General features: G+C 38.2%; 1 protein-coding gene across 1 annotated transcript in view; it reads right to left on the bottom strand.

The window, feature by feature from the left end:
* The window catches only part of LOC140240649 (gamma-aminobutyric acid type B receptor subunit 1-like), a 137,531-nt gene that overhangs the window by 55,093 nt on the left and 68,156 nt on the right, over positions 1–14,282 (bottom strand). The window contains exon 6 of the mRNA XM_072320402.1: positions 6,131–6,255. Within this exon, the coding sequence (XP_072176503.1) occupies positions 6,131–6,255 (125 nt within the window). The remainder of the gene's footprint in view (positions 1–6,130; positions 6,256–14,282) is intronic.

The raw sequence follows: 14,282 nt of genomic DNA, 5'->3' as shown, positions 1-14,282 counted from the left end.
ATAAATTACAGGCCAGAAAGAAATGCATAATTGCAACATTCAACATATTTCTCATCATCTACATAATAATACAACTTTTAGTGAGATTCAAAGATAACTTACAGTAGTTTTTTTTTCCTGAGGTTTGTTGCTTTGATGTTTTGATATGTAACAGTATTCATTTAAATTGTATGAAGTCACACAAGATTCTGACTGAAACATTTCATAGAATTCGGGTATGTTACATTTCCAAACTTCTTGTTCATGGTCAAGATTCTGCATGCTGATGTCCAAAACACACAATCTGTATCTATCGATGAATATTAATGATTTTCAATAAAAAAAAATAAAAAATCTCCCATTCAAACAAGGAAGCTGGTGCACTTTGTTTTACAAACTTGACAAAATCATGAAAGACATTACTATTTTTCATTGTACATGCAAGAGTTACACATCAAGAGTTTGATTCTGCATCAAACAACACTTTTTGGAACACTGTCCACAGAAGATTGAGGCAAGCTAAATGGCATCCCCTCAAACTCTACCCTAGTGACGAGTTAATGTGTTACTGGCAGCATGTCAACTAATTTATAAACATATGTATCTCTTTCTAAAACACACCTGAAAACAACTCTCATCTATGGCATAAGACGTCTGTTGAGAATGAGAAGGGCGTTAAGTTGTACCGAACACTATGGGTTTAGAGGCAACTTAACGCCCTTATCATTCTCAACCGACGAAGATATACTCCACCAAAATACTGTCTTGATACCCTCCCGATCTTAACTTCTCTGCCTGTTCTATTACACTCAGAAGTACATAAATATTTGTACGGGAGCAATTCAAACACTTCTGTTTATGGCAGATAAAGGAGTCATACAAACCTGCCAGAACCACAAGGAAACTGATGCAGGAATTCTAATCTATTCAAATTGCAATAAACCAATTTTATCCATCTAAAAAGCTCCTAAAGCTTTCACTGTAATTCATAAGATCATGGAATCTCCTCCACTCTAGCAATTTTTCTGAGCTTGAAATAAGTGAGGTAAAAGTTCCTTTGCTTTAGCTCCCCCCCCCCCCAAAAAAAAAAGTAAAAAAAAAAGCTAAGCATTTCTAAATCATTCCTCCTGCCTTTGTCCATCCCCCCCCAAAAAAAAAAAAACCCAAGAGGACACAACAAAATAAAAGCACAACATCACCTGATTGGCATTGAATTGATTCATTTGAGCGAGTTGACAGTAATAAGTCAATGTCTTCATTTCCCCTCACTCCCCCTCCCATCCCCAGCAAAACAAGAATAACCACAAACAAATGTAAATTGATGCCTGCCTTGCTTAGATGTGCTAAGAGGATCAATTACAAGAGCCGGCTAAACTTTTTCAGAATCTGGACAAGAGGCACTGCTTACTGTGATACGTAAGTGAGCAAAAGAGTATGGGTAATCTCTCAAGCACCTGTCATTATCAGTAAAATGATATCACATACCCAGCTGAATGAATTTATATGCATGGATTTGGAAGACTGTCGGGTCCTTACAATTGGGACACTCAAAGTACAGTCAGGCTTGGCAGATGGATGAGATGGGGAATATTACATATGACTTTTTTTCTGCTATTTTTTTATCCTCATTTTTTAGCAGCACATACAATATAATGTAATACAATGCCATACTGATCATAATGTTTTTCCAATCTTTATGTCTTCTTGTCTCCGAGGAGACCAGATCATATGACTTAACATCAGATGATGAGCAACTTACATAAAATTCTATAACACACAGATGCCTTGCCTTTGGGTTTGATAGGGTTAATATTCTGAATTTTTGCAGCTTTTCAAGTGTGTCTGTGTGTGTGTACCTGTGGGCATGTGTGCATGTATGTGTGTGCTAGTGTGTGAGTGGTTATTTTGTCTTTTTTCCATGGATGAGGGAGAAAACAGCATATTATTGTTGCATTTCTTGTCAACTGCAATGTGATCCAATCTCAAGCAGTGTTTTTCAAACACTCCCCTTAGGGCCATATACAATAAAGATAATGACTAATATAGGGGGAAACATAAAGAATATTTACTGGAGAGATTTGAAATGATATTGTGGGACTTGTGGCCTCCCTGAAATAGCATCTTTAACCCTCTGGCTAAAACATATTGCATGATCCTTAGAACAGAAGTCATCATTTGTAACAATATATTGGTGAGTCAAACAATTCTGAATAAAACATACCTTTAACATTCTTTTTTTTTTCTTGTCGGGAAAAAAAAAAGCCCACAAATCATGCTGAGCCTGGAATAGAGAATATCTTTGGGAAGTCTAAAGATTTATAAGACCATAATATGGCTTTCTTAAATCATATTTTCCTTATGCATCACAAATCATGGGAATACTGTTTTTTTTTTTTTTTTTTTTTTTAAAGCAGTGCTTATTAGTCCCCCCACTGCAACCAATTTCTGTACACTGATGAAAAATGAGAACAAGAGAGTAGATAAATGTGACCCTGCACCACAAAACAAACAAAAAGTTGCCAGACATGGATTTTTAATTAAGAGCATATTTTAAAAGAGCTGACTTTAAGCTTAATGATGTATAACTTAAAAGTGTGAACTGAGAAAAGAAGGTCTGAAGCACAGGGTCTATTTAATCGTTTAATCTTCACAAAGCCGTGCTACCTGTGCAATGAATGGGGGGAAAAAACAGGATGAAAACCACTGATTTAACCACAATGAAGGGATTATCAGATTAAGCTGAAATTGAGCATGTTCTATAAACACATTCTGTCCATGATAAATGCCAACTTTCAAAGCAGCAGCATCATCCTTTCTAAATTTATTAGAATTGAAAGTAAAGAGTGTGTACAAGTTTTTTTTAAGAAATGAAAGGGGGACTCTAAAGACACACATATTCACACTATTCTAAAAAAAAGTGTTCGAGATAAACTGCTAAAAAAACACACTTTTATGTTCATTTTATGATACCAAATTTTAGCATAATGTAGAAGAAGACTTGCTCTTTCAGAAAATATAAGAAAGGTCAAGATTGACCAAATTGACCCTTTTCACCTATTTTAAGTCCTCACATGAAATCAGTGCGTGTGATTTTTTGTTTGTTTTGTGATGCACTGTCACAAATGTTATTGCCCGCAGCTATTCATATCCTACAGCCTTGATATATATCTAGGGCTCACTGTGTACCAGTGAGGTGTGTGCATACACCATTAAAGAACTCAATCTCCACAGAAACCGGAACCAACAGTGCAAAAACTGCATCTGCACACACGTCGGTTGGTCGGGGGGGCAATTTCAGGAGCTGCCTACTGGTATCTACCCTGGTGACCCGAATCCCCTGCTGAGTCCAGTGAGGTGAACATGATATCAACAGTGACTGGAATAGTTCAATCAGCTTAAGTGTGGGTAAATAGCAACTGAGATACATGGCAGGCATCGTGCACATCATTTGGTATCTACCTCATGTCATCCAGGCGAGAATTAGATAGAAAAGAAAAGCAAAACTTTGACATTGCTCCTGCACCATGAAAAAGCCCTAGATATCATGCTGACAAGAAACCTAAATTGACCCAGTTTTGTTGTTAATTCTCCATTTCTAGGAATATTTCATTTTGCATCATTGGGCCAGGCATACAAATGCTCAAACGAGTAAGGATGTGGTGGGTTAGGCAGAAAGAAAAAAGGTAAGAGGACATTTTTGGCAATCTTGAGTTGGAGAAGGAAAAAAAGAAGAGTATGTATGTACACAATTTCACTCAGTTTCAGAAACATGATGATTGTTGGCTAGATATGGAGTGGTACAAGTAGTCTTTGAATATTATTGTTGGGTTTTTTTTTTTCTTCACCCAAAAGTGGTTTCTCACTTTTCACCTTCTAGTTGTTGAATCTGACCCTTGGGACAAGGTACTCATGGAATGTATACACTTCACTGGTTTACCATCAAGCTGGCACAGAGTTACGTGCACTATCTCCCATATGGAAATCCACCAGCCCATCTTCTGTTGGTATTTAATCTAATCTTTGCTTTTTTCAACTGTTGAAGATGATTCATGAGAATACTCAGGCAGGTGTCTATGGGAAATGTGTGTTACAGCAAAATCAGTCCATCTTCACGAGTTTACGAAACTAAAGAATTCCCAAGATGTAGTTTCTTGCAGTTTTGGTGGAAGACTGAAGACACTACATTTACCATTACCACGCTGTTCATCTCTGCAGATCAAGTCATGTTTAAAGCAAAATATCAAAAAGTGGAAAGATTGTACATACTTAGCAGAGTAAATCAAACTTTAGAAAACAACAACACAGCTTGCATTCCAAAAAAAATGGTTCTTAATCTTTATACTATTCTTAAAACCCTATAATTATACTAGCTGGTGGCTGCATGCATGACCATGCATCACAAAACCACCAAAAAGTCGCAGACATGGGAGCAGATCCTAAAAGAGAAGATTTAAACTTTAAGATTATGTAAAACTCAATACAATGAACTTTCCTAACTCGTCTATATCATGTAACTAGAGTACACCTCATGGGGAAAAGTGTTTATTGAGAAAAGAGGCTTTGATGTTTAGGGTCCACAGTACTTAATCTCACCCAGTGATGCTCTGTGCAATAAATGGGACAAAGAACAGGATATCAAACTCTATAGCAACCACAATGAAGGGATTATCAGATTAAGCTTAAATTTTGCACACTTATTGAGTACAGTCTATTCATGACTAACACAAACTCTCAACACAGAAGCATCATCCTTCCAAATGTTATTACAGTTGAATAAAAAGAGTGTGTATAGGATTATTTTAGAAATGAAAAGGGGCATCTGAGACAAAAACTTATCACACTATTCTTCCAAAAAAAAGAGTTCTAGAAAAACTGCAAAATAAAAAAAAACCAACAACACACATAATTCCCCTTCATTTTATGGTCTAAAACTAATGGAAAATGTACAAGAAGAATAAATTGCTCTCTCAGAAGATAAAACAAACCCCTGAATATTGACTATGTTGACCCAGTTAGCCAGTTTCCAATGCAAAATTGGATTATTAGACTTTTCGTTGGTTTTGTGATGCACAGTTGCATGTAGTCTGGACCAAACCACTTTGGAACCTTCTCAATCTACTAAAGATATGAACATAGTCAATACCAACAGAGAGTAATTTTCATTCAAGTACACTGCCCAAGGATCACGACCAAGAAGGAAGTGGGTGGATGATGTGAGGAGATGGGTGGAGAAACCAGTGGAAATCTGTATGAGAATGGTGCAGGATAAGGGAACCTGGAGAAGGACATCTCAGTGTGCCAATGGCAAAAGTGCTACAGATGTGACCTGACCTGACCTGACCTGACACTGTGCATCCTTTCTGATTTCTGGTATTTTCAGACTGCATAAATCTCTGACTGGTGAATGAAAATATGACTCTTCCGGCATGAAATTATCCAAAACAAATCATATTACATTATTTTCACATGCTAAAGAGCATTCTACTGGCTACTACAAACTTGGCATAACTGCAGACCACCACAAAATTGCATCAATTGCAACACTGTTTCTGCTTTCATTTGAGGTCTCAATTTTCAACTGGAAACTCTATTGCTGCTCTAGTTCACTGGAATCTTTTAGTCTTTCATAACATATCATATCACTTTTGCAAAGAGAAGAGGTTATGTTTTCATTACCATTGGTTTGTTGATTTGTTTATTTGTCCGTATGCAAAATAATTCAAGGAGTTGTGCACAGGCTTGGCTGAAACTTGCAGGAAAGGCTGAGAATAACACAAGAAACAGATAGAATTTTTGTAGTGATGCGGAAATTTTTTGTGGATTTTATGAAGGAATGAACTTGGGAGTTCAAGCTGCACATTTTTTAGGCTTTCATACGCGCACTAAAAGTGAGTGCTCTAGTTTCTTCAAGAGCGAGGCGTGCCTCACATCTAAAGGGTTTATGACGTAACAAAGGCTTCTATATTGGGAAATCAGGTGATTTTTTAGTGAGTGGAAATCACTGATCTCTATATAAGAGCAAGATCATTGGTGGTAAGTAGCTGCTTGGCAGAGGTCTGCGCTCTCAGAGTGCTTTTCTACCTAGACATCCAGAAGAGACTGGTGGCTAACCACTTCTTTTTCTGTGGTAACTAACATCCATTTCACTCACTTGTTTAGTGCCAGAGCAAGGGCCCAGACAGCATCATAGGCAAGGGGGGCTTCTGGGTAGCCAGAGGTTGAGGCTGGAGACTGCTCTATCTTCTTGTCCAGCCTGGCCAGGAATTCTTTGGAAGTCTGAATGAGGTAGAGATAGATGGGGAAAAACGGAGATAACGAAATTTAAATGAAGAGAATATTGAATTTCTGAATAGGGAGGGCAAGACTACTATAACTTTACAAGAAGATTAAAAGAAGTACAGAAATAAACATTTGAAGAACATAACAAACTTTTTTTTAGCATTTGTAATGCAAGATGATTGTAATCTTAGGTTAATGGATGTAGGCCTAAGGGATAGAAGGACAAGAACACTGGAATATAAAAAAAAAAAAGAATAATCACCCTCACATTTGAGGGTGAGCATACTCTGTCTTTACATAGCAAGTGGATGTTGTATTCAATCTGGAACACTCAATGCATACACCATTTGTAGTCACCACAAGATCTTTGGTGGCAGGCTCCCTTTGTCTCCTGGTCAGACATTGGGGCCAACATACGATACACTTCTGAATGCATGTTCAAAATGTTGTCTTGTTTGTTAGCACACATTAATGCTTACACAGTTTGCTTAAAAAATAAATAAACAAACAAACAAACAAACAAACACACCCTCTCTAGTACTATTACTCTGTAATCAAACCAGAGTTGGAAAAGGTCATCTTGATAAAACTGATAGAAATAGAGGCCAAACCAGAGAGCTGATGCAATCATGGCTACTGACGCAGCCAACAAATGAGCGGAGACGTTTAATGGAAAGACTGCCATGTTTAATTCCTTCCTAAGATTAATCTGAAGTTTGTGAGTAAATACATGACACAGTAATGACCTAATAAAGGTTAATGGTGGCTTGACCGATGTCCTTGGTTGCCTGTTTCAAGAAGCCAGTTTGTATTCAAACTTATTTACCCTTTGTCTTAAGGATCCAGTTAAGAGTCATTACATGCATCTGCATTTCTTTCCTTGGAATATATTTTACATACACTAAATATTGATATGTCCTACAAGCCTAGGACAATGTTTCTGCTTTATATCAGGAATCAGCTTAACCATAATGGCATGCATATCATTTCAGTACCTCTGCCAACCAATCTATTTAATCTTGAGGGAAGGGAACTACTGTAAGCTAATGGTTTAATGAGAGTGTTTATCATTCAAATAACCAGTTTGCTGTAATTTCTGCCAAGACTAATTCAAATGCAATGCCAGATAATCAAACTTGCATTAACTCATTTCCCCACCTATATGACATTTAATGAAATAGAGTAAATTTAGTGAATACGTAAGCTCATAATAAAAGTACTGCTCATAAAAACCACATTAAATACCACAAACACAATGAAAAAAAAAGAATCATCAGATGAACAATAATTCATTCATGGCAAAGAGCAGGGTGCCAACCCGGTGAAGTGGTCATTCTCAGAGACTCCAACGCCAAGCACCTTCTGATCTGGAGATTCTCCCGCCCGAAACCCCTAGCAAACGGGAGACTCCAAGTTCATGTGTGCGAAGTTCCTAGGGTTCTAGATGCTCTCTGGTGCTATCTAAGGCTTATTTTTTCAACATACGGTAGCAATAAGTAAGAAATCATTTCCAACGGGAGACACAGAGCCAGGGCGGGAAGAATTAGATCTCAAGCGGGAGAACGGGAGATTTTGCAAAAGTGGGTTTTCGGCGGGAGATCTCCCGTCGAAAACGGGAGAGTTGAAGTCTCTGCATTCTACCCACTCACACAGGAAAATGGACGAATAATGCCAACCCCTCATGGTTCGCACCAGGTGACTAGCAATGGTTTTCAAACGGTATCAACCAGGCACATTGCGCCATACGCTTGAATGAATAACAATAATAATAATAATATACCACAACATATCATCATTTCAGCTACCACTACTGCTTCTGTAATTATTGTTGTCATATTATTTCTAAGATCACTAATCATTGTAATGATAGCAGTAGACGTTTCTATATCTTGTCTTTTTCACAACATCATCTGGAAAAATGATGACCTGAAAATCAGATCATTGTGAAAGAGGTCTGTGCATCCATTATTTCAACATACAAGAATCACTGAGAGCCCACTCAACTTGGAACACAATACACCAACAAGATACTTGATGTTTTCTTCATCATTGGAGTTAACCCATTGATGACTAATCTTGATTATACTCAGGCAGGTGTCTACGAGAAATGTGCATTATCGCAAAATCAGCTTGTGATCAATGGGTTAAGTACAACTACAAAACAAGTGAAGGTTTATTATGTAAGAACCACTTTCTGAATCACTGGATTACTCCTGTGATTAAATGAAGACTAAAGATAGGAAAAGAAATAAATTGCTTATTCTCTTGGGGCTCATCAAGTCTCACAGTTTATCACCACCTTCACGCCGGAAAGTTGGACACGTGGACAAGGCGATTATAGTCTGGCGGCCATTCGCTTCCAGCAATACGGAAATGACTGCTTGGGGGCTTGGCTAATAAGACTCCTGTCCTCGGGGCATTACTCATACGACCCCTCACTCGCACAGCAGGCCCGGTCAGACGTGGTGTCCAGCAAGATGCAATCCAATCTTAAAAGTGGACTGGCCTCTCATGCGGGGAAGCTTTATACCATATGAATAATTTCTTTAGTCACGATTCCAATTTGTGCAGTGGTGAGTGAATCGGTTTCATGCAAACAGAACTCTTTATTATCACATGATGAAAAGATGGAAGAGCACGTCATCTCCAAAAGAGAAAGTTACGGATTGTTTCCGTTGAGGTGACATTTATGAAAAATCATGTTGTCTTTAGTAAGTCTCATATTTCCATGTATCTTGACAATTCCCTAGCTATGGATTCAAATGTGCCGCATGTATTCTGGGTCAGCAGCTTTCATTTCTGTGGAATCTGTGACTTGTCTCTGATACAGATGATAGTTCTAGGACATCTTCTCCCTGGACAATTACCCCAGACCCTTCCCCTGACCCTAATCCAATCCTTCTCTTGAATCTAATCCTGACCCTAACCCAAATTCTAACCCTATCACTAACCTGTATTTAGCAGGGGGTGGGGTGGGGAGGGGATAGTCTAGGGGGATAATTGTCCTCATATTATAGATGACAATTAAAATTCTAAATAGCATCTTGCAAAATAGAAATGTTACATCATTGGCAAACTTCTGAGAGAAATGGCAGTCAGAATTGCTATGAATTATTAACCCATAGAGGACGAGTCCTGATTATACTCTGGCAGGTGTCTATGGGAAATGCGTGGCATAGAAAAATCAGCCTTTCCTCAATGGGTTAATGCTTAGAATATCAATCTTCATCTGAACTTCATATGCAAAGTGCTTGGAATAACCTTGGTATTTACGAACTCCTGTAAGATTGAGGAGTTTGGACCTAGGAAAACGGCTCTCTCCAGTATTGATTGCTCTGTACACTAAAAGCATTATTAAAACAAAAATAATAATTTGTTTCGAATCAAATCATTTTCTACATGCCCCTTTTTGACCGTCTAGCTATTCCTCCTCTTTCTCTTTCTCTCTCTCTCTCTCTCACACAAACAAACACACACACACATACATACATACATACATACATACATACAGAAACACACACAAACACACATTAATACAAAAGATGTTGATTCTACATCTATTCTTCATCTTAGGCCAATTTCTCTATGCTTGGAAAACATTGTTTCAATGTGTAATGCCCAGCACAACACATACGACACCTATGCTTGGTATTTGGCCAGAGCACAATTTTTTCTTTATGGTGTCACTGATATCATTTCTAACTCTCATCCTTTACTAGTCTCTCTTCTATATCTTTCTCTATCTCTTTCTCTTTCTCTATCTTTCTATATCTCTTTCTTATCTCTTTCTCTTTCTTTCTCTATCTCTTTCTTTTTCTTATCTATTTCTCTATATCTTTCTCTATCTCTTTCTCTATCTATATCTTTCTATATCTTTCTTATCTCTTTTTCTTTCTCTATCTCTTTCTCTATCTCTATTTCTATTTCTATCTCTATCTTTTTCTCTTTCTCTATTTCTTTTTTATATCTCTCTCTTTCTTATCTATTTATCTTTCTCTATCTCTTTTTTTCTCTCTATTTTTTTTTCTTTATCTCTTTCTCTATTTCTATATCTCACTGCTGTCTCTCCCTTTCTTTCTTTTTTTTTTATTCATCTCCTTTTATACATGTCGTCACCATCTACTTCATATCTCTTTCCATATCCATATTTTGATTCTCCATCCCAACCCCCATCCTACTCCCCCCCCCCCCCAAACCCACCCCCACTGTGGTTGAGCCTGCGTTTATTTGTTCATTTGCCAGTGTAATTTACCCAGCTCTGGCAATTAAACTCATCTGTGCGGAAAAGTCTCCATGGAGGCAACCCGATCGCAGCCCATCCCGGGAGGCGGGGCCTAGTCTGCGACCTACTGACCGTCGCGAGCTGCTCTCAAGCTGGTATGCAGGTCAAGCGGACCGAGTTTTAATAGAGCGTGGTATGACTCTTCGTTTTTTTTTTTTTTTTCGTTCTGTCTTTCTCTTTTTTTACGGAGACTGCGCAGTTACCTGGAACCCCAGCTCCCTCCTCCTCTGTCTATCTCTGCCCTGTTTTGCTTTCACGGAAACAGAGTTTGGATATTTAGTGATGTAACTGATGTTTGATTTATCTTTCACAGTTGCCTTATCAAAAGCTGTCTCCTGGTGTGATATTAAAGAGCAATATAACAAATGATACCAGACCTGGCATTCCTGCAAAAGGATTGGGATGGCAAGTCTCAAATGCTGTGTCTGAATAGCGGATGACAGCTTTAACCCTCTGGCTGTGTCATGTGTAGAATCTAACTGGAATCACAACATTTGAGAGGCAATGGGTTAAAATGATGACACAGTCATGGACCACTAACCACAGTTAATATCATCAATGGCTGCATCTCTAATACTTGTTAAATCTCTAACACATGCCACTCACAGCTGCAGCATTGCATTGCAATAATAACCCGTTGAGGATGGACTGACTTAGCTACAACACTTTATTTCCCATGGACACTTGCCCGAGTATACTCGGAACTCATCCTCAATGGGTTAATTGCTAATAGCAGAACCCTGATGCCATAGACATATTAATAGTGGTCCCTGCTCACATGTGTAGAATACAAGTAGTTTTTTTTTCTAAAAGATTTGATCTCATGACCTGTTTGGGTTATTTTTCTTTCATTATCATGATAATAAGAGCACAAAGCATGATATTAGCAACTCTGGAAAATGTCCAATCAACTGCCATTCGCAAAACATAACGGTACAATGAAAATATCAGCATGAACTATAGAATAAGTGGTTGGGATTTACCAATGTAATTGGTTATTCAAAGTTTACAGAAAATACAATGAAAAAGACATAGATGACTGTGTCATCATTTTAACCCATTGCCTCTCAAATGTTGTGATTCCAGTTAGATTCTACACATGACACATCCAGAGGGTTAAAGCTGTCATCCGCTATTCAGACACAGCATTTGAGACTTGCCATCCCAATCCCTTTGCAGGAATGCCAGGTCTGGTATCATTTGTTATATTGTTCTTTAATATCATACGGGAGACAGATAGGAATATGACCTGATGCAATACTTGTAGAAGAGAAGGAAAGTGAGAGAGAGAGAGAGAGATTAGCATCTCATCGTAGCCATAGCGACCCTGGATGTTTTGTGACTTCACACACGCTCCATTATCATCTTGTCTATTACGCATAGCCACAGAATGTCTTGTTATTTTCTCTACGTGTAACCGCAGATTTAGAGCACTTCTCCCCTCAACACCAAAGTGATCACATGACTTCACCTTACCGGCTCTGAAAAGGTTTGTGAGAATTACAACTCATAACACTCTTACAAGAGAACGTCAGAGAGAGAGCAAAATGAGCGAGAGAGGAAAAGGAGCATGGAGCAGGAGGGATATGGGGAGAGGGAGGAGAGAGGGAGAGAGCCTGGTGAAGGGGGATATGGTAGTATTTAGTCCTCTGAACCACAAATGTATGTCATGGCCATTCCGCTCTAGTTGAGCATTCAATCATATCACCACTGGAACGGAAGCAAAACGTGCAAGAGTGACAGAGGAGGAGGAGACGACAACGGTATCAGGCTGAGAGAGATGTGTTGCCATGGAGCCCGCATCATCACTTGTATATGAGCCTAAATCACTTCCTATATTAACACCAAGCACTTGCTGTTAGAGCACTTCTCCGTGATTGAAAAAAAAACTAAAAAAACAAAACAACAAAACATACAGATTTACAAATAAATGTGTGCCAATCTAGACCGCGTGCTAAAAGCAGTAGTGTCCTTGAAGAACAGTCCCCCCTTCGCACCTGCGAGGTAACAATACCAGGGATAGCGAAGATTGGATTGAGTCCGGAAAAATTTGATTAAGCCATCTGTTTTCGGGTCAATGAGAAAGATTGCACATCTAAGGTGCATCCATCGAATTACACAACCTCTCACATGTAAGTGCAAAAAAAAAAATGTATTGTTGTCTTTATTGATTTCAGGGGGTCCACTTCTAGAGTTGATGGCATGCCATTTTGCATTTTTAGGAAATGCAAAAAAGCTACACAGTTCCTATAGTTTTTAAATAATTAAGTGTTTTCATAGTGATAATGTTTATGTTGATGAGGTATCCTGTACAAAGATTCAATACCATCGATGATTATCAAGGTGAATTCCTTTTGAAAAGAAAATAGTGGAACCAATTTGCATTATTCAGAATTAGTTCTAAGCATTTCAACAATACGTTATGTTTTAGATCAACTTTCAGATGGACAAAGCCCTGAATACCTACACAGTGTATATTACAGCTAATTGTAGCTCTGATAAGGAATGCAAAATGATGACATCAAAGGTATAGCTCAAACAGTGGAGAAAAATGATACGGCTGATATGCCCATATCTTTAGATTTCAGAGAAGGAAGGTATAATCTCATTTGTGTACTGGTAACATTACCCTCAGCCTATTGTGACCTGCTGGTCTCTTAGGAAGTCTGTGGTGATTTAATCATCTGATAGGGAAAGGCTCGATAGAATTCGAGTTTGTCATATCGCATTCCTTCACTTTTTAATCAATCCATTCTCCACAGGAAGGAGGGCGCAAAAGTTTGTTCACGAAGTTCCAAACACTGGAATAAAATGCAAAGAAAAACAAAACACAGTCTGGAGATTCATGTTTCAAAATCTTTTCGACATCAATCCTACTTCTGAAACTTTGTTCGGCAAACTTTTTATTCTTTTCTTTCATTTTGTAGTTCACAACCAGGAATGCATTGTAGTCGGAAACAAAATGAATAATGTAAAATAGGATGGTAAGAAAACCTGACAATTGAATACAATAGACGAGCAGAGGCCAATAAATAGATAGAACATCAGACCGCAACTGCACCAAAACAGATATTTAAGAGGAAAACATCACCACTAGCAGATATCCAGTGACTCCCAGTAAATCCCATTGGTTATTGAGCTCTGTAAGCGACACTTCCTCAGATCAGCATCGAACATTCACTTACATTTCAATCAATGGAGTGTGTCTGGTGAGAGGGAGGATGAAGAAGAAGGAAAAAAAATGTGGAGTGAGGTTGTGTGTTTTGTGTGTCAGGTGGATTGAGGATGGGGTGTTTGGGAGTGGGCGTCGGCCGCTGGTATACAGACATGATACTTCAGGCCTCCCATGTTGCCAGGGTGTTGTGTCAGAGAAAAGTAGCACAATGAATACAGAAAACAGACATCAAAAACTAAATACAAGTTTTACAAAATTACCTGCCACCACACCAAAATGTATCTATCACATCACAGATAATCATCATGGATTAGAAGGCATTTCAGCTCAGATGATAATCAAGGAATGAATTACACTCAAAAGAACATATTCTGTAACAACAACAACGAAAATAACATTCATGGATTTTGAGCATAGTACACACTTAAGCATTCTTTTTGCCTCATTTGATGGTAAAGTTTCATTAAGCTGAGGACTTGAAGCATAAAATTGTCACTGACTTGAAAATATGGAATATAGCATAAATGTAACGGCACAAAAAAAGTTTAAAATATATTTCTGATCATC

This window comes from Diadema setosum, chromosome 17 (genome assembly GCF_964275005.1).
Source record: "Diadema setosum chromosome 17, eeDiaSeto1, whole genome shotgun sequence".
Classification (NCBI taxonomy): Eukaryota; Metazoa; Echinodermata; class Echinoidea; order Diadematoida; family Diadematidae; genus Diadema; species Diadema setosum.
Note: the sequence above shows the minus strand (reverse complement) of the source record. Positions and strands in the feature narration are given on the sequence as shown.